General features: G+C 39.7%; 2 protein-coding genes across 2 annotated transcripts; one reads left to right on the top strand and one right to left on the bottom strand.

Annotated features, from left to right (window-relative positions):
- Positions 1–322: 322 nt before the first annotated feature.
- On the top strand, positions 323–7711 carry LOC140236141 (uncharacterized). The gene is made up of 6 exons (XM_072316111.1): positions 323–393; positions 1590–1713; positions 3520–4776; positions 5384–5555; positions 6351–6428; positions 7519–7711. The coding sequence occupies exons 1-6, from the start codon at positions 334–336 to the stop codon at positions 7607–7609; spliced, it is 1782 nt and encodes a 593-aa protein (XP_072172212.1). The 5' UTR covers positions 323–333; the 3' UTR covers positions 7610–7711.
- A 6607-nt stretch (positions 7712–14318) lies between these two features.
- LOC140235647 (uncharacterized) lies at positions 14319–23804 on the bottom strand. Its single transcript, XM_072315657.1, has 6 exons — positions 23692–23804; positions 21285–21721; positions 18773–18925; positions 17888–18118; positions 17072–17146; positions 14319–16178 (listed from the first exon to the last, which is right to left on the bottom strand). The coding sequence occupies exons 1-6, from the start codon at positions 23700–23702 to the stop codon at positions 16000–16002; spliced, it is 1086 nt and encodes a 361-aa protein (XP_072171758.1). The 5' UTR covers positions 23703–23804; the 3' UTR covers positions 14319–15999.
- Between the last annotated feature and the right edge of the window lie 2396 nt (positions 23805–26200).

The following is a 26200-nucleotide window of genomic DNA, read 5'->3' on the forward strand; positions in this document are numbered from 1 at the left end:
AAGGAAAAACAGTGATTGTATCATAAGTTTCTATCAATCAGTGTGATGAACTGGAAGAAATCTACGGAATAATATTTGTTTTTCATGCTGTGGTGCGTGGGAAAGACAACATTTCCGGAATTTCCCGAAGACCGACGATCCTTCCACTACACACACATGAGTCAAGTGGTACACACAATACAAGTAGCACCGTGCATAGTGTAATGGCATTTTGTAATTAATTATTTTTAGATCAGCGATCGCGATCCGGAATGTTCCTGTGAGTGGACACTCGGCAGAATGGTTTTCTGTTACGCTCTTAAGTGACTACGTCTACAAAAGGAGGCACGGAAAATGGACTTCCAGAATATTCTTCAACTTGCTGCCAAGAACCAGAAAGTGGCAGAAAAGAAGGTTCGTTGAAGGAATATAATGGGAAGTGAAGAGCTGTAGGCCTGATTTGATGTGATGCTGACAAGAGTAATTTAACAGTCCCATATGCTGATTTCCACGTTTGTGAATTTTAAATTGTACTGAGGCTTTACAAACCCTTCTTAGCTTATTAGGCATGTTAGGCCTTTCTTTACCATGTTTACTATGATATAAAATATGTAACTAACTGTGTCTTGAACTGACGTGAGGAGTGGTGAGCGATTAGCGAATCAGTATCAATGCAATGTAGGCTACCCTACATAGAAATAAGCGTAAACATTAGTTTAGTCTAGATAAACATCTAATAGGTATCTATTTTAAGTCAATTCTAACTCGGTCCTCCTGGTAAACATTAATTATTTATTCATTATCCTCGTCCACAATTTACCTGTTTTAATTACCTTTTGTCCTTGCATCAGTTCTTCATCATGTTTTGCAAACATACTTTTCACTTTCTGGTTTTCAATTATCCAGGACTGCAACAGTATGGAAAGCATTCTACTTTCATATTGATTACTGTGCAGCTGTGTGGTGTGTTTTTTCCTGTTGCTCTTTTTTTTTTTTCTTTTTTTTTAATGCAGAATACATGATGGATGAGACATGCAACATTCTTCCTGGAGCTGGGCTTGTAACGATTGATTTGTTCCTTGTTTGTAGGAGCCTATAATCTTTGTGCCAAGAGTGTGCTAGCCCTAACACACTCTTGCCACAAAGATAACAAAACCCACAAGCTGTTTTGCCATAGATAAATTTCTACTCATAGTCTCTGTACCAAGTAACACTGTACAGTACTGGTTGAGGTGAGGATTCAGCTTACAACATTTTGCGAGTCATTTAGAAACCACTCCATGAAGAAATGTTGAGAATAAAGAGCGTTCGATTCTAAGGGGAATCAAAAGTTTATTTGATGAAAATCTGTTTTGAAATGACTGAGATCTCTAAAAACAAGGTGAAACAAAGAGATCCCAATGAAAGTCATGGTCTCCCAATCTTATTTCAAGGCCAATTTTCATCAAATAAAGGTTGAATCCTTGAAATTTTAATGCTCTTTCATATTTCATAAGAGGTTTCTCATCATCTCACCAAAAATGTTATAAACTTGAATCCTCACCTCAACCTGTGCTGTGCAGTCCCTTTAAGTTCATATCTCTGTATTATATCTGATTTCTACTTGACAGCTGACTGTAACAAAGCGATACAGCACCAAGGTTCCCCCGGCCAAGAAGGAACCCCGCCCCCAAGTCGACCCCAATGCCATCCGTGCCAGAGTGGAACAGAAGGAGAGGGAGAAGCAGCAACGAGGTGGGTGTGGATCAGAGCACCTGAGATGGGTTGGGGAGGGGATGGGGGAGAGAGGGTGAGTGGGGGAGGGGTTGGCTAGGGTAGGGGATGAGTCAGGAAGGGGGTGGCTGGGGTAGGGGGAGAATGGGGGTGGCTGGGATAGGGGTTGGGTCAAAGCACCTGAGATGGGTTTTGGGAGGGGATGGGAGAGAGGGTGATTTGGGGAGGGGTACAATCGGGTGTCCAGTTTTTGTTTGTTTGGGGGGGGGGGGGGGGGGTTTCCGAGCGCTGTAGCTGGGGGAGGGAGTGAGTGAGGAAGGGATTGACTGGGAGAGGGGGTGGCTGGTGGAGGGTTGGTTGAGGGGGTGAGTGGGAGGGGGGATGGCTAGGGGAGAAGTGGCTCGGGGAAGGGGTGGCTGGGGAGGGGTTGAGTAAAAGAGGGGATGGCTAGGGTAGGGAATGAGTTGGGGAGGGGTTGGCTGGGGTGGGGAGAATGGGGAAGGGGTGGCTGGGATAGGGGTTAGTTGGGTAGGGGATGAGTGAGAGAGGGGATGGCTGGAGGAGGAGTGGCTCGGGGAAGGGGTGACAGGGGAGGGGTAGCTGGGGAGTGGTACCTGAGAGAGGTTTTGGGTGGGTCTGGCGTATGGATAGTGGAAGTCGGCAGTTCTGTGCATTGTGCAAAATATGTATGTATTTTACATGTAGTATGATCTCTGATAATAAAGATCATGAAATCAATTGTTAAGGGGGGAAGTATATTTATGAATTGTAGAATTTTTTTACTGGATTGCAAGGGCTCCTTTATGCTGTTTTGCTGCACTGTACTACATGTAAATATAAATAATTTGCATTTATGCAAGTGTGTATACCATGTTCATTCAAATAATTTGCATTTTGATACCTCTATAAGTCACATATAAACAACTGTAGATTTGTAGCAGGATTAAATTAAGATACAAAGTAGGAAGCAAATATTTTATGTCAAAAAGACAAGTTGAAGGCGTGCTGGTAATATTGAATTAAAAAAAAAAATGCTGTTATACTATTAAATGTATGCACATCATAAAGAATGTTGAAGAGAAACAAAATTCTCAAAATTTCTGTCACCGATCAGTCATGATGCAGTGCAATCTTACATACTATGATTATATGAGCTATTTGACAAGGCTCGGCAGGGTGTAAGATAAATGTTGTGTGCATTTGTGTACATTTGTGAGTATAGTAGCTGCGCTATACAAATTTGTCTTATTATTATTTTTTTTTAAATCCTTTTTTTGCTGGTCACAATATCGGAACAAACACTTTAAACAGCTCACTGCTGCTACAGCGTCTAAGTGTTGTGGCAGCACATGCATCGGTAGAAGGGACGTAGTCCACATTACATAATCAAATTGACTCATACACTGTACTACGACAGTAGTGAAAATGGAGAAACCTACATTGTATGAATAGCATTCTATGAAGAAAACTGCAATGTACAAATAACACAGCAGTTATAACCCTGCAATATACAATGTACCTTCCTTCATTATAAATCCATTTATAAACACATAAAATATATTATGTACCAAACAGAAAATTTGTGCACTTTAATTTTTGCACTACCTTCATGTTGCATGAAATACACAAAACAAATATCCACCCTGAACCTTGATGGGATACTCCCCTAAGCAGTTCTTTTCAAGTTTAACTGGAATGGGATATGATGTGCCAGTAGGTGATGGTGCAGTCTATATTGTAGCCCTGCAAATTTGTCTACTTTTACAGTAAATATCAACTTATCTTTTTTTTCTTCTTCTTCTTCTTCTTTTCTTTTCTGTCTTTCAGAGGTAGAAGAAGAGCGTAAAAGGAAAGAAGCCTTGAAGAGACTGGAGGAGGCTGAGAAGCAGAAGAAGATTAGATCAACCTCCAAGTCGGCCAAGTCCCCCGCCCAGAGATCAAAAGTTGCTGAACAATGCCCAAATGAGAAGTCAGAACCAAAGGAGACGTCGCAATCAAAAGATGGAAGCCGACAATACAAAGACAGAGACCATGAGAAGGTCCACAAAGCCTTCATGCATAAAGTAGAAAAGCAGGCGGAGAAGGTCAGGAATAAAGAGAGAAGGGAGGAGGAGCGGAAGCCAGCCAAGGCGAAGCCCGGTAAGAAAGCGGCGCCCGCCCCCAAGAAGCCCATGAGCTACGAGGAACTCCTGAAGTTTGCGGAGCAACAGAAGAAGGGCATCGTGCCGAAGATGGATGACAGGAGGTCTGCAGCAGAGAAGGAGGAGGAGGAGGAGGATGATGAGGATGACTATGATGAGGAAGATGATTATGACGATCGTCGGAAAGCGAGAGATAGGATGCACAACGACAGAATTCATGTGGGCAAAAACCACGCAAGGTTAAAAGATAACAGACATGGGAGGCCCGAGATTGGGAACCATGTCAAAGATAGAACTCAAGTTGCAAAACATTCTGTTCCCAGGTTGCACACTCAAGAAAGAGCTCACAGCAAACCTGTTTCCTCATCCCACCCTAAAGATTACAGGAATGCGAGGCCGGATGACAAACGGAAAGTGCAAGAGGGGAATGTGATACATAGAAGTAGCAATGGTAAAAGTCCCTCTGCCCAGGTATCCAAAGATAAGTCATCTATGAAGCAGGCTGAAAAAAGGAGAATGCCAAATGGCAGTGCGGGGAAAGTCTCCGATCAGCGTGCAGAGATGAAGAAGGGCAGTATGCCATGCACCAGTGCACACAGGAGTAATGAAAAGCTGAAGAGTGGTGGTATCCGCCCAGAGAATGGGAGAGTGGTTGCATCCAGCAGTGGTAGAACCGAGAGTCAGCCAAAACATAGACCGGACAAACCCAGCGTCAAACAGCCGACTAGACCCAGTGACAGACCAGTTATAAGGCCAGGTGATAGACCCCAGAGTAAACCCATGGACAAGTCCCAGAATAGACCAATGAATAGACCAGCTGCTAGACCAGTCAGTGGACCAAGTGACAGGCCTAGACCAAGACCGCAGGACCATGACAGGGAAAGGGCCAGGTCTTCACAAATGGGTCCGCCGCAGAGCGCACATGTCGTCAGAAAAAGACCAGGTATGAAGAGACTTCTTGTGGACTCAACCATTTTGATTACAACTTAAATTTATCATCAGTCATTGGTCATTTTAAATACAAAATTTAGCAATATTTTGCAACTTTTTGAATAAGAATCATTTTGATATCTTAAATTAAATGGTTACTTGAAGAAAGATGGCTCATTCTATTTCTCAAAAGAACTTTGTTTTACTGTTTCTTCAGGCCTCCGCCTGTGATAGTAATCCTCTTCTCATACATCTGCTCTGCTGCAATGATCTTGTGGTCTATAGGAGATGTAACACACGAAAACATGAATACATTAGGACTGCCCAGATAGATTTGCACATCATCTTTATCTTTTCTCGTCATTCCTTGTTTGATTCCTTGTTTTCATTTTGCTACAACACGCATTTCCCATTGACACTTGCCCGGATATACTCAGGACTCGTCCTCTTTGGGTTACGGCAACAATTGAGGTTTTGTCAGAAATAATTTTCTTTGCTCTAATTGATCATATTTACTGTAAAATTTAAAAAGAAAAAATGACACTTAACCTACACTTACAATCAAAGTCTTAATTTAGTGATGATGTTTCTGACGAAGGTGTACCCTTTCATTTTCGCAGCACCCAGACCTCCGAACATGAAGCTCAAGAGAGGGCGCCTTCTCAGCAGCGACAGCGAGGAGAGCGACTATGACGACGGTGACGGATTCATCGACGACAGCCCGCTGGAGGAGATGGAGTGCAGCGATGTCTCCAGCTACATCAAGGAGATCTTTGGATACGACAAGTCTAAGTGAGTCATCGAGAAATGGGGGAAAGTGGGGGGGGGGAAGGGGAGGTGGTGTGGGGAGTGAAAAGTGGGGGTGAGGAAGTAAGAAGTGGGGATAGGAAGGCGAGAAGCAGGGGTGGGAAGTGGGGACAGGGAAGGTAGAATTAGGGGTGGGGTGAGGAAGTGGTATCGGGAGTGAGGAGGGGGAGTGATGTGGGGAAAAGATGAGGATAGGGAGTCAGAAATGATTACAGGGATGCGAGAAGCGGGAATGGGGTGGTGAGAAATGGATGGGAAGTAAGGGGTGGGGAAGTATGGAGTGGGGTTAGGGATGTGAGATCTGGGAACGGGTAAGTGAATAATGGGGGTGGGAAGGTGACAGAAATTCCTGCTGTTGCCAGTAGGTTAAACAAAAATGCCTGGATACTACTTTCTGGCGAACATTTTCAGAACACTTACCAAGAACACCATGCTCATGATTCTAGTGTGATGATGGTGATGGTAGTGGTAGTGGTGATGATGATGATGATGGTGATGATGTTGATGAAAGTGATGATGATGATGATGATGATGATGGGGATGGTGGTGGTGTTGATGATGATGGTATTGATCATCATCATCACTGTACTCCTAATGCCATCTAAATGATTGTCTTCTTTTTTCTTTTATCATCATTATCTTTATTTGTCTCAAGACACTAGATATTTAACGGCCATGCTATTCTATCAGAGACTAACTGTTACAGTGTTGTAGTTTCATCAAAATGATTTTCATATCTATTTTATACATCTTCTTGTTATGTTTTTGTGTTTTGAACAGATACGGCTACGAAAGTGAATACGCTCTTCGCAACATGGATGCAAGTTACAGGGATGTACAGAAGGAAGAGGCAAGAAGGTAAGATGAGAATGTCTGACATCTGACTTTAGAAGATGCTTCTTCAATATTTAAGTTGAAATGACTAAAAAAACAGCTCCAGTATTTTTATTAAAATCATAACCAAGTAAAGGAAATTGAATATGCCTATAAAGTCAGGTTATAATGATCACTTGGGATTTTTGGATAGAGGACTTTTTTTTATTATTTCTCCATGAGCATCCCTTAATTTCCTGTTAGTTCCTGTCAATTGCGATGGCATTGTGCAAGCTCAAAAGACAAAACGGAATTCTTTTCAATGTTAATTTAACTAGTGACCTATTTGACGTTTGAGATCCCAAGTGGAACTGTCAAAAATCTATAGAGATACTTTGCATTTTCTGTACTGCACTTTTGCAAAATGTGTGTTCTCTTATATCTACTTTCGCAAGGAAAAACAAATAAATCAAATCTTGTGGTATAAAGAATGAGTGGAAGTTTAAGATTTTTTTAGACAAGAGAATGCATAGTATCTCAAGTAAATTGTGCTAATTCTGATAAATGTGGCACTAAGTTTCATTCCATATGCTTGGCTAAGTTCTCTTTTTCTTGGCTGCCTTGCAATATTTTGTATTTCATTGAAAACATCACCTGTGAAGCACAGGGAATTTGAAGTTTCCCTCAAGGTTACAATTTGTATTATAAAGTCAGTTTTCAGATTTCACTTTCATGGAACAAGAAGTGAAGAATTTAATGGCTAAGCAATCTAATTCATTCTTGTATGAGACATATGCAATTAACGCTAAAAAGGTTAGAAAATATGAAGAGAATATGGGCGTATCAGGGCAATAACCCCCCCCCCCCCCCTCCCCCCGGCTAAATTCATCCTAAGGTCAGAGTAAAGATTAGGGTTGGGGTTACGATTAGGTTCAGGATTAGGATTAGGGTTAGTGTCAGGAGAAGGGTCTGGGGTAATTGACCAGGGGATTATCGCCCTAGACCTGAATATGATACATTTTTCATCAGAACTTCAAAAACATATTCTTCGACAAGGGATGCTGATTTTTTGAGCAAACTTGAGTAATGTCAGACTTTCCTCGTTGATTCTCTCTTTCCCCTTCACTCCATGCAGCACTCGTCTCGGCATGCTGGAGGACTTGGAGGACATACGCAGAGAGAAGGAAGAACTGAAGCGGAAGAGCATGAAGAAGAAGAAGAGGTGATACCAGCTGCCGAATGTTGATTGATTGATTGATTCATGGACTCATCGACAGGTGCTACTACATACTCAGGATTGTTGTGGGTGTAGATTCTCTATACAGAGCAACAATCCTAAATCCTAAATTGTATTTATAGTGTATTGCATAACATTGGTTATCTATCCCACACTGTGGTGTACCATCTTTGTTTTTTATTTCTTTTTGTTTGTTTCTTTGTTTGGTTTTTCATAGAGGACAGCTGATTTTGTTTTTATCCTCTAAATTTCTGTACATGTATTTCTTTTTACTTTAAGCCATTCACAAGCGATCCATACATGTGTGATGCCTTTATACTGCACCAAACATTTTTCAATATACACACCTCTGCAAAGTATTACAGCAAAATGGTATTCACCATTTTGTCCTGTGGAAGAGTGGATCATTATTTTTTTTTTTTTTTTTTTTTTTGTCATTTAGAAATACAATTGCTTGTCATTCCATACATGTAACCTTGTTCATTTTTTGCTGACGTCAAAGATAGACTATTGCCTTGAGTTGTCACATTATGTGCTGTGGAGAAAACGTGACAAAAAGGAAATGTTTTAATACAATGACCTTTTATTTTGCTGTGTCTGCAATGTTGCTGACATCAGATACATTTACCATGTGTCAGTCGACACATGGAACTGGACGAAATCTGCACAAGTTTCATTGTAGGACAAACAGAAAAAAGAGAAAATGTATACTTATGTGCTTGCACTGAATTAGAGGAGTCCAGAGTCACCTGAAGTTGTTGATAAAAATGCATAAGGTTATAGGAATGATGATGTTAAATGAACTGCTGATGGTACAATGTATGAGCTTTTGAAGTTTATTGAGCTGAACTTTTTACTCTTTCTCTTATGAGGAGACCTCTGGAATAATGTGAAAGGCAAGTGCAGCCATAAGCACTTGTATGTTAATGTACTAACAGGCCCAAATGTTCGATCACTATATTTTTTTTTTCCAGTTTCATAAATCATTGAACTGACATTGCTATGTTTGACTTTGTTCTTTGATAAAACCAACTTTGGTGGAGTTTCCCTTTTATTGCATGAGTCTATTTTTCCAAACTGCAATGGCTTGTTTGTAGCTCACCTGAGTGAGTTTTTTGTAATTGCTCACCATCCAGTATCCATTATGCATCACTCGTTGTGGGCCAACTTGTTCACTTTTCATCTTCATCTTCGTCTTAATGGTGGTATTGTCCCGAGGGGGGGGGGGGGGCCCATTTTGGCGGAGCCCAATTGTGCAAAATTAGCAGAGTTTCTTGATTTTTAACATTCTCAGCATCTTCATGAAAACTGGTGGCCGAATTTTAACCAAACATGGCAGGGATCATCAGTTACGAGAACTAGTTTGTACAAATGGTGATGGTGCCCCAAAAGAGGCCCATAGGACAGGGCCCAAATGACCCAATTTAGGAGAGTGTTACCCAAAGGGGCCTGCAGCAATTGTAATATCTTAAGGATATATGAAATAGTTTGCCTCTTGAAGAGTGCAAAGTTTGAACTTTCGAATATCCAGCAAGAAAAAGCAAACTTTTGTTTATAGATGTTGACTGGTCAACTAGATTTATTGCATTTCTATCATACACATCAGAAAAGAAAATAACAAGTTTTACAGATATTTTGTGTGAATGTCATTACAGTCGATAAAAATACCAATTTGAATTTTTCCTTTTGTTAGTGAGTATTTAGTATAGCTGTATCTGTTCCGCCATGTGAGATTCATTGTTTCATGAATGCAGAAAGCCATCTTGTTATCTAATACACTGGCTTGAGTCTGCTGTTGTTGTAGGTCAAAATTGATTGACCATTGCTGGACAAACAGTGGGGCTGTTGTCAACGTTAGACAGGTGATCTGGGTTGTGAAGTGACCCTATAGACCAGATGACTATTTGTAACAGGTGGTCACTCTGGCAAGTTGGATTGCTATGCCATTTTGATTGTGTAGGGATTGTCGAGGTCAATGCAAAGCTATGTTGTGCCTGAATGCATGTTGTTATGGGCCCCATTTCATTTAAAAAAAAAGTGTATGACAGCAATTCTTAGTGGAATGGCAATTGTCATGGTAACCACAGGATCCAGCTCCCTAATTGGCTGTTGCTATGGAAAGTTGCCATTCCAGCAAGAGTTGCTAACCTATCATCTTTTATGAAATTTGGCCCCGGTGTTAGAAATGCACCAAAATCTGGATTAAGACACATCTGTGCTTGCGTGAAGTGTTCATATGTCTTGCACAGAAGGAAGAAAAGACTGCATCAATATATTTTTGATTTTGTTGTGAATGTGTATAGATTGATATTATCCCCATATTAGAGATGACAGAAGTTAACTGGAATGCATTTTATTTTAGCGCCAATCAAAATCAATTATTCATTTTTTGTGATTGAAAAAAAAAATAGTGCGGAATAGTAACCTGGATTGAATGCAGAGAGTATTTGTGTACATGTAGGAAACACTTATTTTAACTTTTACAAATTATAAAGTTTAGAAATATTTATGAATTCTACAGAAACTTGTCACTTATGCTTCACTTTTTTGCTATATCGTGATAATTTTTTTTTGCAGGTTTTGATTCTTGAGACATATTATTGATACCACCTCTTGTTGCCACTATATTTTGATTCCATGTCAAAGCTGTGGGTATTTTTGTTCAGACATGAAACCATTACTAGATAGGCTGCATTTGAGCGCTCTTTATACCATACTGTCCCATACCTGCGCCAGTGGAGTGCTCAAATGCTCCTTAAGTGTCCCACATTACGGAGCCAAAAGTGGACCACTACCAAAAGCATACCATAAGCCTACCAGACACTGTCATGAGAAATGAGCAAAGCAGACGCTGTGTCATAATACCTTGTATATAGTAAGATTTGATTTTCTCTTTAATAGCCAGGGACACCTGCATGTAAGGTAAACATGCCAGCTGTGTGACTCTGTTGCTACAAAACATGTGACCCCACTGACTTGAGTCCAAAAATAACTCAAGAGGTACGTTGTCTGCACAGAACGTTCAAACAATCCCACATGGTATGCAAGGGCGGATCCAAGAATATTCCATGAAGGGGAGGGGCCTCTACAAAATTAAAGGGGTGCGCACCTACCCCCCCCCCCCATTTTTTTTTTAATTTTTTTAACTAAAAATAAAGAGGGGGTGTGCGCCTGGTGTGTCCCCTCTGGATCCGCCACTGGTATGATACCATACGCATTAGATTGGACCAATTCAATTCACTTTGAGTGCTTGAACTCAACATAACCATTAATGCCCCGGCTAATATGACTGCCCTATTGTTGTAATAAAAGTATGATGTGTGGTCCATCTAGCTGCATTCTTTGTCCTTGACAGAAAAATCAATCTGTCCAGAGGAGTTTTTTATCATTTTTTTTTTTTTTTTTACTTTTATGGCTGTCCTTGTGGAGATTGCGTGAAGCCAGATGTAGTTTCAGCGGAACATATCCGCAAGGATAAGATACAGACCGATTTTTTGGTCAACCTTTGTCCCTGTTTTGCATGTGTGTCAGTTTAAAGTATATTGGTTTTATATCAGAAAATAGGTATGAAGTTATTTGTGGATACAGACTGTAGATATATGTACTGAGATAGATTGATAGATGATAGATATATAATTTTCTTTTTCCACTTTGTAGGGCTTGACAATTTTATGTTAGTAAGTGCAATTTTTAAGTTCAAAGAGAATATCTCTATTGAAAAGGGCAAACAGTATGGAAACAAAATGTTTGTGTGTGTTTTATCTTTATTTTTGTCTGTCATGCCCTTGCAAGGTTTCATGTTTTAGAGTGCTAGTTCTCTTTCCCCAAGACTTGGTATCATTACATGCCTTCAATTTACTGCCGCAATGTCTAGAAAGTTTTTTGTTGTACGGGGCAATGCCCAAGTCAATTCCCATGCGGTTAAGGTGAACACGTTCAATATAAAAAAATAAAAGATAAAAAACTTGAACGGATTCTCTCTTTATCCAATTTCATTCCTACATTGAGATATAGACTACAGTGGACTCCCGTTACAACAAAGTCCTCGGGACCAGCAGTTTTCTTTTGTTATATCGAAATTTCATTAGAACCGAACAAATAAACAATACAAAACATAGAGCAGATAATGTTGTGTTCTGAATTTTTCCTTTTGTTGCAACCGGAAATTTGTTATAACCATGTTCATTATAATGGGAGTGCACTATAATAGGTATGGACTGACAAGTGCAATATGTCCTCAATGTATAGGGTCAAAGTTCAACTTGGGCTTACCAGAGGGTTTGTAATATTTTGATAATGGTATCATTATTACGTATTTCCTGTGTTGTGCTTTAAAGGAATGGTGTGTTTTTGTTGTACTTTAAAAAGTTCTTCTGGAGTACAAACTGAAATAGAATAAAGGTGATAGTTTGAGATGGATAACTGATTTCACCACTCCACAATTAGATATGTCTGGGCAAACTGATGTGATTTTAAGCCAGTGATGAGGCAATGGAATGCTAAATGCAAAACATATGTTGTATAAAGAAAAAAAGGCTGATGAAAAAATATAACATTTGCCAGATTTATCATACATTATTTATCTGGCCATTTTCATATTTTGAAGTGCCATATTTTCACTTTGTTCAAGGTTCGTCATATCAGCATTTGCCTTTGGAAAAAGTGAGAAAATCCTCTTTAATCTCAGAAAACACTTTGAATTGATTGTGTGTGGACCAAGATGGAATTAAGTTGCTTCATTGTGAGCTCCATGTATTTTTGCCATAATATTTAATAATATCCAATTTATTTAATTGCAATCAAATTAGAGAATGCATGTTTGTCTGTTTTGCTATGTTTTTGTTATGTTTTTTTTTTTTTTTAATTGGCTGTAATACAACAGCCTTGATGGCCTGAATTCACAAAGGTGGTACAATCTTGTCCATGGTTTAAACCATGGACAAGATTGTACCACCTTCGTGAATTTGGGCCGATGTATACAGGATAAACTCTATTTGTGATTTATAATGACAATCATGACAAAAGGGACAAAAAGTGTGTATGATTTTATCACTCTGTTACTGTCAGCTCTCTTGTTGTACTTTCAACTTTCAATGAAACATAAGATGCACATTTAAGTGTCTGTAATGAAGCTGCTATGGAATACCAAAGTGATGATAGCTCAGTGCTGGTCCCAAACAGGATCTCTGCACATTGCATTAAGTTAGAGCGAGGATGGAACTGACTGAGCATTGCTAGCAGCCGTTGTGTTCACAGATATTCCAGCAATGCTGGTTGTTTCGAATCAGTTTCCGAGGGGAATCTAGGAATTCGGTAAAGGGGGAGGCGCCTTTGCAAAATTAAAGTGGGGCAGACGCACCCCCCCCCCCCCATTTGTTTCTTTTTATTTCTTTTGTTTTAACCAAAAATAGAGAGGATGTGCACACCCAGTGCGCCCCTCTCTGGATCCACCACTGGTTTCCACAGCAATGGATGGATGAACACTATTGTGTGATCAAATGCTTTGGTGTACAGTATTACTTCAGTATGATAACTGACTACTCAAGTATACAGAAGCATTCATTTTAGCTTAAGGTGGCATTCAAACAGTTCTTGAGCATACCTTTACTTTTTTGTGCAATTACTGTGCTGGATATCAGAATAAAGATATAGACATGAAATTACACACTCCATGGTGTTTCAGTTGTGTTTGTATGGTGTACTTGGGGGAGGAATAGCAGTGGTCAGTCCTAAGTACAGTGATACTTTCAGTCTGTATGTAAAATATTAATATGAAAAGTTTGAATGAATAAACAAATAGGCCTATATCCATTTTCTATCAGCCTGAAATTTCCGAGATTAAAGCTGCTGGAAAAAAAATAATGAGAAAATATGTTAAAAACTTTAATGATATCTTATTTTTTTTTTGTTATGAAACAAGCGTAGTACCATTAAAAACATTTTTTTTTCTCTGTTTCATGATGACCTTTTACAAACTTTGAAAACAGTAAATATCTGTTTTTGCAGTCAAACACTTCAAATATACACTTATTATGTGTAAGTGCGATATGTAAATGTGCACACATTATGTACTCTGTATGCACGTATGTATACATGTATACTGTATGATCAAAGAGTTTACATCTACATTGTACATAATGAATGCTACACTATGTATGATATATATATATATATGAAGAGTTTGTTTGCAAAAACCGATAAGTCCATTTCTGAAGATTTTGAAGTACGGTCTCTGTCATAAAGTGCAAAATAATACCTTTTGAATGATATATTGGTCACTACGTTAAAGGTACATTTTTAAAGTTATGGTCAAAAGAAGCAAAAATTTTCTTATTATTCTCTTTATTTTTCTTGACCTTTAATCGCAAATATCTCCACTTGGCAAATATGGACTTATCGGTTTTTGCGAACAAACTCTTCATATATATATATATATATATATATATATATATATATATATATATATATATATAATATGTAATTATACTTGATTATATGAATGTATTTAATGTGTGTGACTGCATTTATATAACTATATAAATGTGAATTATTATCATTGTTATTATCATTGTTGGCAAAAAATGGAATTGTATTATGACGTCTCAAGAACACATCTAACAACAAAGAAATGTGACTAGTTCACAAATCAGGACAAAATAAAATTGTCATTTTTGCTTTGGATCAGGAAGACAGCGTAAATGTAAATTTAATACATATTTGAGGAAATGTTACATGTGATGAATCAAGAGTCTTGTTATGCGACCACAAGTCATGAATTCAGTCCCCATGATAATTCAATTTAATGCTTTAAAGGGCACAGGGTGTGGCCTTTTGATTATCTCTTTCTGTGCCAGAAACTTCGGACAATCTTACAGCTATGAGGTTCATTCTGAATGCCAATCCCTGATACCAATCAGCACTCGTAAAGCAGACCTACTGCCTCAGCTGACCCATTCTCACAAAGGTCATGACACTGCCCTCTACGTTATACTACAAGTGTACCTCGTCGAGCAGAAGGGCCCGAACAAACCAGTGTACAACGTGGGGCCCTTCTGCCGGGCAAGCAACGACCTGTACTTTGCGAACCTGTTATGGTTGTAACCGTAACCACATAACACATTACTTTGAGTTCGATATTTTTTTATATATTTTTAACGAACGTCCTTTAACAGTCGAACTGTTTTGAGTCGAGTAAGCAGTTACTTGGAGCGTCGGGAAGAATGGTAATCTGATAAAGTCGTTTTACCTTTGGCGTCTCATTAGTATTATTACTAGGCCGGTTTCATAAAGATTGATCGTAAGGCTGATCTAACGATTGATGTGATTTAAAAAACGTTACACTCGATCTGCTATTAAATCTCTGCGTCACATCAAGCATTAGTATTTCTATGAAACAGACTTATGATCATGGTTGATCTTACACTCGATTTACCGAGTAAGGCAAAATAAATCGAATATAAGATCAATCGTAAGTCTTTATGAAACAGGCATCAATTTCATTGCAAGATATCAATTGATACACTAGAATCAAGAAGAACTCTTTGGAGTTAAAGGGATCGTATAGTTTTGGTTGAGACCTAATTTCGGATTTCTAACATTTTTTGGTGAGTTAATGAGAAACCTCTTATGAAATATGAAAGAGCACGTAATTCTATGAGGAATTCAACATTTACTTGATGAAAATTGGTTTTGAAATGGCCGAGATATCCACAACAGAGCGATTCTAATAAGTGTGGGACCCACACTTTTTTACGATCGCTTTGTTTTACTTTGTTTTTGGATGTTTCAGTAATGCCAAACCCGATTTTCATCAAATCAAACTTTGAATTCCTCTTAAAATGGTATGCTCTGTACTATTTCATAAGTGTTTCCTTGTTATCTCGCAAAAGTTAAAAGCCAAATTCTCATCCCCACCAATACTGTACTATCCCTTTAACATCTCGCTTACGGATGATCGCTTAGGGCAAGATTCGAATTCTCAAGCTAACGTTTGTGGGTCCAGCCCCTATACGCCTCATCCACTACGCCACAATGTGCCTAATAAAAATGTTTACTACTATACCTTCTGTTGAGATTTCACCACCGATATCCTTCTTTGACAGACACGATATGGACACATTACTTCGGACAGTCCTTGAAAAGAAAGTAAAATTTCTTGGGACTGGAATATTATGTGGATGATATTGGTATTTTCACTTACAAGTCAACACTAAAAATCGCAGAAATATGGGGATTCTGTTTTATCTATTGGACATGATTATAACATCTCTCGCAAAATGAAAATAGACTGTATTGCCGAGGGGGGAGATGACGCGTTTGTGGTATTATGACATGATAATCTTGCTTTACAGATGAGATGGCAGGCTAGTCAATCGGCCGCTAGCCGATTCGGAAGCCAGAGAAAGTGGTGAAGCGATGATGACTGCTGTACAGCTCACGACCGTCGTACAGCTGCAACCAGACCATGTCCCCGATGTTGAGACTGAGAACGACGCTGTTCGACGCCGAGTCGTCGGCGTCCGAGCTGCCGTAATCGATCACGGTGGCGACGTGTTCGTCTGTAGATGGTGAACGATTGTAATCTCTCCACTTATGTCGTTTTATACTTATTTTCATCGGAATTTATGTTATATTATTATTCTTATTGTCAGGATTGCAACTGTTTTGGCCAAGTTTAAGGGTAAAGTGTTGGCACTCATTTAGCTACCATTGCTATCACCACAATAGTTTGGTTTTTGTAGAGGCGACTTGGTGAAAGTCTATCCTCTATGGGAGACTCGTGAAATATTATAGAACTTGCCAGAAAGTGACATCATTGTTGCAGGAATGAACATAATCATGAAACATTGCGATATTTAAATTTTTGCAAGCTTTATCATTTTCCGGGATTAATTGAAACTCTCCTAAATCGTTTAATTTGATTTCAACCTATCTCTTGTTTTCCATTTGAACGAGGACTGACCATTAAACACTTATGTTTCAGGGAGGGAGGAGGGGCAGCCCCCCTCCCCCCCCCCCTCACTTTTACCCCAGAAGTGCGTTCGCGGTGGCACTAGAAAGAAATAGATTGAAACCTTGAAGTGTGAACGCGGTGAAACTTTGTTTTTGCGCTAAAGATATATATATATATATATATATATATATATATATATTTTTTTTTTTTTTTTTTTTTTTGCTTGTTAGGTGATGAAACCCGGAAGTGGCGCCGCCGCCAGACTTGGAAGTCTGAAGTGCCCTCCCCCCCCCCCCCCCCTCACTTTTAAAAACGTGTCGTCGGCCATGCCTTTTGCTAATCAGAAACTAATCATCACTAAGACAAGAAAAGAAAAAGAGATACAAGGTGGAGAAAACAACAGTGGTGGAGGGAAAGTCAAACAGGAAAGTTGAAAGAAAGAGCTTAAGGCAAAAAGAGGAATTTAGAAATCGAATTTTAAAAAGAATTTTGACTTACTATTCAACATGATTTGCACGAGGGGAAAGTTTGTTGTCGATGACTTGTAGATGTTGACGGTGAAGAAGTAAGTACCTATGGAGAAACAACGAAGAGTATTTTGAAACTTTGAGACGATGTCTAGCCTGTTGTATACAATTATTCTATACTCTGTCGAGTGTCTATTCAAGTTGACTTGATATCAAAACATAGAGTACATGCCAAAAATGTTAACAAATATCAGTCATCAAAGAAGAAACCAATTGGACGATAAAGATTCGCATGTTTGCTAAAGCTGTAGTGAAAGTTGTAGTCATGAAAGCAGACGACGGAATATGATGAAGGTGTATATCCTTCGCTTCACGTCAATATTGCGTTGTAATAACCTCTTTCACTGATCTTTGTAACAACTTACTCTGTTTTTCCTTCACATGCTACGAACGGTGTAAAATAATCATCTTTCTCAAAATAACAGAATGTGTTTGCCATTTTTGAACCGTTACTTTCAGTTATTGTAATTGAAAACAAGTTTCATGTGTGCTATCAGAAGTCTGAAAAGGCACGCATCAAAATTTTAAGTTATTCTTAGGTTATTTATCAACTGGTAATAGTTGTTTTTTGTGGGGGTTTTTTGTCAATATCTATATGAAGTTTAATAACTACGCGCCGCAACCACGACATGATACTCTAGAATTGTTGAAGCTCAAGGCTTGATAGCAGAAATCTAGTGTGAAGTATTATAGTTGCGTTGTTATACCCTGAATTAAAGCCCGAGTAATGATAGGAGAAATAGACTGAATATTAGTTATGGATTATGTATTCCCGAGTTTCACGTACCAGGAATGGAGCAATTAAATTTCCCCGTGTTCGTGTCGAAGTCGTCGCCGACGTTCGTTATCACGTGCTGGAATGTGATGGTGATCGGACCCGCCGTAGCGGTCAGGCCGGACGTTCGGGCGACGGAAAAGGCCGAAGTCCTGGTGCTGAATCGCTGTTGGTCGCAGTTACACACACCTTCGGCTCCTCGATCTCCTGGCATGCCTACGTCACCCTTCTGACCTTTAAGCCCTGAAACCGGATGATTTCAAATCATTCAGTTCAGAGCAATTCAATTCAAAACGATTTAGTTCACCTTCAGTACAGTTCGAGTCAGTTCAATGCATTGAATGTAATTCGGTATGGCTCCATTGTCATATTTCAGTTCTATGAACCTAACAAAGGCATTGCCATGTATTTCGCTTCAATTTATTTCAGTACAATTCATCAAAACCGACTCCACAAAACGGAAGCTTCATCGATGCGACTCTAACGTTTGGAATGCTAGCTAGGAAGCCCCGGGGCACCTAGCGCTTTGCCAAAGCTGTATGGAAGTGAGCGAATGGGGGATGGGGCGGGGGAGGCGGCGTTATAGCCGTACATCATACAGCGAGAGGGCTTTGACAAAAGGCTACAGGGCACTACAGTATACATACTCAGTAATCTGGGGGTAAATACTTACTCCTGAGCGATACACGCCACTGAAACCAAAACAACAACAACACAGTGGCGGATCCAGACGGGGGCCCACCGGGCGCGCACCCCCTCCCCTTTATTTTTCGTTAAAAACAGAAGAAATGAAAAAAAAAATGAAATGAAACCCGGAAGTGACACCAGAAATATAAGTCCCCCCCCCCCCCCCTTCACACTATTCCTGGATCCGCCTCTGCAACAACCACCACCTACCATCCCTCCCTGGATACCCTTGGTCTCCAGGTGGACCGGCGATGCCCGGCAGTCCATGCTTCCCTGTTGATCCAGGGGGACCCGCAGCCCCGTCGAAGCCATTCGGGCCCCTCAGACCTGCTGGACCTTGTATCCCCGGAACGCCTTGTACTCCTGGAATCAAAACGTAAGAATTTGCAGCATAGGCAGACGAGAAGGTTCACAATCCACACGCTAACATTATGTATTTTTCCGTCAAGTAACCATGTACATCCCTTTGTTCATAGTGATCAAGCACATCATAAAGAACTATTTCTTTTTTTCTTTTTTTTTCTTTTTTTTTTTAACTGTGAAATATAGTGTAGCCTTCTTAACAGCCCTGCTCAAGGTCACCAATGCCGGGAACCCCGTGTATCTTTTCATTGACTATTAACATTCCCGACCAATACGGATGATTCCAACAAAAAATCTGGGGCCTGTTTCATAAAGAGTTGCAACTGATCTCACGCACGATCTATTGAGCGTAACTCCTTGATTCGAGCGCAAGTTTATGTTGAGCGTAAGTCCTCTTTCATGAAGACACACACGCTTGATTTCAATAAAAATCAAGAGCTTTCACTAGATTGAGCGTTGTTTGAAATCAATTTCAAAGTTGTTTATGAAATTCAAATCTTTATCATTTGTTTATGAAACATGCCCCTGATTAACAATAATTAGGCCCACTAGTAGGATTGACAGGGTCAGTTTAATAGCTGGGGCCAACCAGCGGCGTAGTGGTGGTAATACTCTCGACTTTCAATCGGAGGTCCCGAGTTCGAATCCCGTCAAGTGCGTGCGTCCTTGAACGAGATTATTATTATATCATTTTTTTTTTTTTTTTTTTTTTTTTTTTTTTTTTACTCGCCATGTCCCTCTCGGCCCATCAGGGGTATACATGAATAGGAAATCTGGGAACGCTATAGGTTAACAATACTGGCAGGGCCATCTGGTAAGAGCAGGGATAACACTGAAGAGGCTACATTGGCTAAAAAAGACGATAAATTACTATTATTGTCCTTAAAAACTGGAGTATTGGAACACTCGGATGTAATACTCCCGGATCTGAAAAAGAAGGAGATTTTTGATCAATAATGGTATACTTATTCACTTTCGTGCCTCGTGTGCCCAGGTTTGTCGCTGGGCATCATAACGATGGAGAACGAGGAAATTATTATTTTTAGGCTGATGTGTTTGAACTTTGAACCTAAAAGCGAAAGTTTTCTTTTTTCTTTTTCCTTTTTTTTTCGCTCCAGCGAAATTTTGACGTCTTCTTTTTTTAAGTTGTTAACCTTAGTATATCAACAGTGTTGTCTGACACTAGAAAAAGCGGAAGTGACACATTCTTGTTTTTTTTTTTCTCTCTCTCTCTCTCGTTATGAATCATCTTACTTACAAATATGGCCAGACTGTTTCCAAATATGGTTAGTGTGAGCAGGGAATGTTTTGACAGTATAGGTGGAAATGTTCAAAGGAGACACTAGCTCGGGATCCGAAAGTTAGCATGTCGTTTTGTTATTTTCACACTCGATCGTGTTAAAACACGCAGAAAGGACAATGCAACATTATAACCAGCAGGGCCCCCATTTCATAAAAGATGTTAGGATGGCAACTCTTGCTGGAATGACAACTTCCAGTGGCAACAGCCAATCAGGAAGCTGGATTCTTGTTGTTACCATGACAATTGCCATTCCAGCAGGACTTGTTATCGTCTTCTGAAGTGTTAGACTTCCAGCAATTGAATGGCATGTACATCTTTGTGTGTCTCTGTGTGTGTGCGCGTGTGTGTGAAAGACGGATCTAGAGGGGGCGGGGGACACAAAATGTACTTTCTTTATTGTCTCGTCCTTCAAGTTGTTCAAGTTCAAGTTGATTTATTTCATTTCCAACAAACAAAATAATTGGAAGTACAATGAAATATTCGTATACACAGATGTCAGAAAATCAGTACCACAATGCGATGAACAGAAATAACATTGTAAAAAAGATACAGGTAAATTATCAACAGAGATACAAAAAAAAATAACTGTTATGTCACTGTGGTAAACGCATAAACAATATTGCTGGAAATGGAGGGGACTGCTAAAAAGCAGAGCTTGTAGAATGCAGTCCCCTTGTAGAATGCAAAGTCCTTTCTTTCTTCCCGATGATGATTGTATAAAGTAATGATTACATAATTGCGTAAACCGTTTTTCCCAGACACAACCACACATTATATTGAGTATGTTGTCCACGTGTTGGTGTAATGATAACATCAAAAACCAAAACAAAACTGATTCCAAGTTCATGCTGTAATCACCAACAGGATCGGCACACACATATTCGAGCGAGTCGCTATTTTTCAAGTGTTTGTTTAGTTTTCGTGTATTCTTACAAATAGTATGAAACCTTATCATCACTACGACACTGAAAACTCGCTTTTCAGTGTCGATAAAAGTTGTTAGATAAGTTTTGATAAAACTAAGTAAAGGGATATCAATGTCTCCGTTCCACGCACCTGGAATACCCGGGAATCCTTGTTCTCCTTTCTGACCAGGAAGGCCGGAGACACCAGGGGGACCTGGTAAACCATTATTCCCGTTGTTACCGTGGTTCCCGGGCATTCCCGGTGGACCTGTTGGTCCGCCGGGCCCCGGATGTCCGGGGCTTCCTGGAGAACCTGCCACGTGAACGACGATCGGCTTACACCTGCCCTGCGCGTCGCCATAGTAATGGTGATCGTACACGTCTGATGGCGTTTCCCCAGCGGGTCTTTCTGGCGGGGTACCGCTCTGGCCCGACGTGGTGTTGACGGGAGGATCGACTAACGGTTCACCCCCGACTTCCTTGCCCACTAGAGATGGGATGTCCTGATCGGATGCTGCATGGTGGAAGACCGAAGCCAAGACTAGCGCGATCACGAGCGGGATTAGAATCCTCGACATTCTGGTATACCTGCAGTTAAAGGGTGTGTACAGTTCTGGTCGAGGTAAGGATTTAGCTTTTAATGTTTTGCGAGAAAATACTGTATTCAGAAACCACTCTATGAGATGTCAAAGAGCATGCAGTTCTAAGTGGTATCAAAAGTTTATTCAATGAAAATCGGTTTTGAAATGGCTGACATATCCAAAAATAAGGTGAAACAAAGAGATCCTAATAAAGTTGTGGCATGTCGCCTTTTATTATTAGCATTTTTTTTTTTTTTGGATATCTCAGCCATTATTTTGAAAACCAATTTTCATCAAATAAACGTTGAATCCTTCTTAAAATCAGTGGCGGATCCAGAGGGGGGCGCAACCGGCGCACGCACCCCCCCCCCTTTAATTTTCGTTAAAAACAAAGAAAATAAAAAGAAAATACTGCAATGAAATCCGGAAGTGGCACCAGAAATATTAGTCACGCCCCCCCCCCTTTACAGAATTCCTGAATCCGCCCCTGTTGAAATTACATGCTCTTTCATATTTCATAAGAGGCTTTTCATTATCTCACTTAGGAATGTTCAAAACATGAATCCCCACCTCAACCAGTACCGTACAGTCCCTTTAAAGTTGTTCGAGCGTTCAATAACAACCACAAAGAATAATTCGTCTCTGTTTGTAGTGAGGGGTGAGAGGCATCTAGTTTGTTATAGATACAGAAAGCTATTATCATTTTCAATCATTTTTTTTTTTTTTTGGGGGGGGGGGGGGGAGGGGTGATTAATTTCATAGCTTTTCTTATGTTTATTTTCTTTGTCCGACATAAAAGAAACTTCATTTTTGCAAAAGCTACAAGCACCTTCATATTTTGCCCAGTTTGGACATTTTTGTCACATTAGAAATGTTTATTCGAATCGATCTGAATTCATTCGATTGCAAACGGCACAAACTGAGCTTGAAGAGTTCGTCAGTAAACATGTATCTGCTAGATTTTTGTAATGCAATATTATTGTCAATGTTTCTCATCAGAGGACAAAGGAATAAAGAGAGAACAAAAATGTTCAGATGTAAGTGGTATCAAAATTTTCCGTAACCGCGTTAACAGCGCATCTTAAAAAAGGGACGAATCAAACACAAAAGCCTCAATCAGAGAGAATGAAGTATTATCTCAAACCATAGAGTTGAATTAGAAACGTTACGTGTTATGAAGAAAAGCATGCAATGTGAAATCCATAATGTACACGTGAATTCGACAGTATTGTGATGAATGAATTTATCATGCCATATTATCATTCAGAGTATCCCCAATGGTCTCTTTAATATTTACTGAAATTTCTGTTTTCGTGGCAGTTGGTTTTGATAGAAGTGATAAAAAAGCAATACGCGGAATGAGTAATTATTATTACATCAACACATTTCAAAATGACAAGGCAAAAGAAAGCACATGAACGTTAAGATATCAGAGGTAATCATGGTTAAAGATGCCCTTTTATCAAATAATGCTTAAGTATATCATAGCATAATCGTAGGACATGTATATAGGAGCAAGAATTAGTATAAATTTCCAGCCGCATCCATAAAAGAGAACCATGTAATACGCACAATCTCTGACAAGATTTAGGGATAATTTCGCATAAACTTAAATATGTAGGCCTACTATTACATTATATGATATACAAATACATGATTATATATTATCATAATGATTATAATGTATAATTATGATTATATTATTACATGATTATATATAGCAGGGCTCGACACTAAACTTGTTTGTCTAGTGGCTCAGTCGGGCCACTAAAATCTTAAAACCTGACATTTCGGTGGCCCGAAGAAAAAGAGAAAAAAATTATCAATCCATTTTGAATCTTAGTTGCCAGATTGCGATTGGATCACACCAAATTTTAGTGGCCAGGATCACCACCAATGTCGAGCCCTGTTGATAATAACGATAGCCTTTATTTATGAATCATGTATACACAAAAGGTTGTATGTGAGTATCCCTACCTGATGGCCATCTGCAGCGGTTTCCACAGAGATTGGAAGTCAAATGGAGACTTTTGTCGCCACAGACTTGTCAGGGCAGTGTTGAGAAGCCGAGGGAAGGTAAGTTTTAAATATTTTGTCAGACACCCTCCCAGACTATTGCACAGAAGAGAAGGAAATGACCACATCAGGGGAAGGTAATCCCAAACCCACTTCCTTTTCAGTTGGCTGCAGTCAAGGCTCTTGTGTTTGTTTTAGTATTCCTTCTATATTTTTTTTTCATCAAAATTCTCCCAGCAAAGAACCCTGGCACGCTCTTGCTGATATTATTGTTAACAAAAATGTATCTGTTCTCTGATGTTTCGCTTGCAGTGACAATTCAATTTCTGAGGCCATCGAGTTATTTGTAGAGACCTGACGCGAAAGAACCACACGAAAGTTGACGAAGAATCAGGGTACACATGAATCAAGAACATTGTGGACTGAGAGCAATGGGAAAGCCGTAAATCAAATTGGGTGCACTTAGCTCACGAGACCGACATCCACGAGTCTTGCCCAAGAGTCATGGAGCCCACGACGGGTCATACAGTAGGCCTGGAGCCCACGGGTCATAGAGTAGGCCTATACAGCCCACGAGTCATACAGCCAGCGAGTTCCACAATAAGCAGACAAGGCTCAGGAAACCGACATTATTATTATGCCCCGTGTTATACAATACAGGCAACGACAGGTGTAGAACTCGTGGGCTGCATTCTACTATTAGTGTCGAACTCGTGGGCTGTATGACTCATGGACCATTTTTCAATGTCGAACTCGTGGGCCGTATGACTCGTGGGTGTCGGTATCGGGGGACGACCCCGTCAAATTAAAAACGATTTGAAAGAACCATACACTGTGAAAAAGTCATGTTCCAAACTTCTTCTTTTTTTAATTATTGTGATTCAAGCACTCATGAACAGACATCTCATTTCCGTCATTTAAGGACAAAACATAAGGACGCAATGTTAGTAATAAAAAAGTCCGATATCACACATAATTGTTCAAGACTGGCCAGTGATATACAGTATTTTCCTTTTTTATCATTAATACTATAATATACGTGTAGCAGATGCAGAAACGAACTACACCTGTAGGCCCCAACTTCCTTTTAGCACGTGACAAGAAAGTAAAGCTTGTATCCACAGAGAGATAAAAATACAAAAAGTGAAACTTTAAACTAGTTTCAACGACAAACCAAGCTCCTTGGCATATAGGCCTACAAAGAGAGAGGGGGGATGGGGGAATACGACTGATCACATTTACTGGTAATTTACCGAATTCTACGTAGTTTGTTTGTTTGTTTGGTTGGTTGGTTGGTTGTTGTTGGTTTTTTGTTTTTTTTGGTGGTTTGTTTGTTTTGTTTTGGTTTTTTTCTACACGGGAATACGTTGTGGCCGATATGAACTGTACTTTCAACAATTACCATGGCGATTAGATTCGTATTAGGAATAGTATCGCATGGAATAAGCAAACAGATAACAAAAGAATGTGGCTCAATGAAATGTGGAATTGTATTTTCAAGCGTCACCAGAGAAAACACACATACTGATTAATTGATAAATTACCAAAACAAAACAAAAAACTTGTTAAATTTAAGGAAATTAACTGTTTTGTTATCCCGCCCTTACTATGTTGGATGGGAAAAGAGAAGGGTGGGTATATAGGGAACAGGGAAGGGATTGGCCCGGGTCATCGTTTATGTCAATCCAGGACAGGAAATGGAGAAGACATCGGCTGGTTTCCTGTTTTGTTCTTGATTGTTTCTTTTTTTTTTCTTTCTTCGTTTTCTTCTTCTTAATCTATTATTCTAAGAATGGGAGTCAAAAACCGTTTAGAATCATATACGTGACCTTTCAGCGGATCTGGGTAAGGCATTTACAGAGCGACCAGCTAGATTCCATCACTTTGCCACAAACGAAGAGATGAGTTAAAATCTAGCGCACATGTACACGTAGCTTGTTCTTTCAGTATTGTGGGGGCGATGTGGCATAGTGGATAAGACTCCCGACTCCCGATCGGAGGACCCGAGTTGGAATCCCACCCAGTGCCTACGTCCTTGGACAAGATGTTTTTACTAACCATGTCCCTCTCGACCCAGGTATATAAATGGGTACCTGGCAACGCTAGGGTAATAATTATGATAGCAGGGCCCTCTGGTAGAGCAGTGGCAACACTGAAGACTCCCGACTCCCGATCGGAGGACCCGAGTTCGAATCCCACCCAGTGCTTACGTCCTTGGACAAGATGTTTTTACTAACCATGTCCCCTCGACCCAGGTATATAAATGGGTACCTGGCAACGCTAGGGTAATAATGATAATAGCAGGGCCCTCTCATACCTGCCAACATTTCAAGATGAAATATCTTACTCATGGATTGCAAAAATCTTATTTTATATGCAAACTGAAGTTAAAAATCTTACTTTCGGTCAAATCTTCAGAAAATACACATGAAAGGTATATCTAAATATTTGTTAAAAATCTGATTTCTCT

This window comes from Diadema setosum, chromosome 12, assembly GCF_964275005.1.
Source record: "Diadema setosum chromosome 12, eeDiaSeto1, whole genome shotgun sequence".
Taxonomy (NCBI): domain Eukaryota; kingdom Metazoa; phylum Echinodermata; class Echinoidea; order Diadematoida; family Diadematidae; genus Diadema; species Diadema setosum.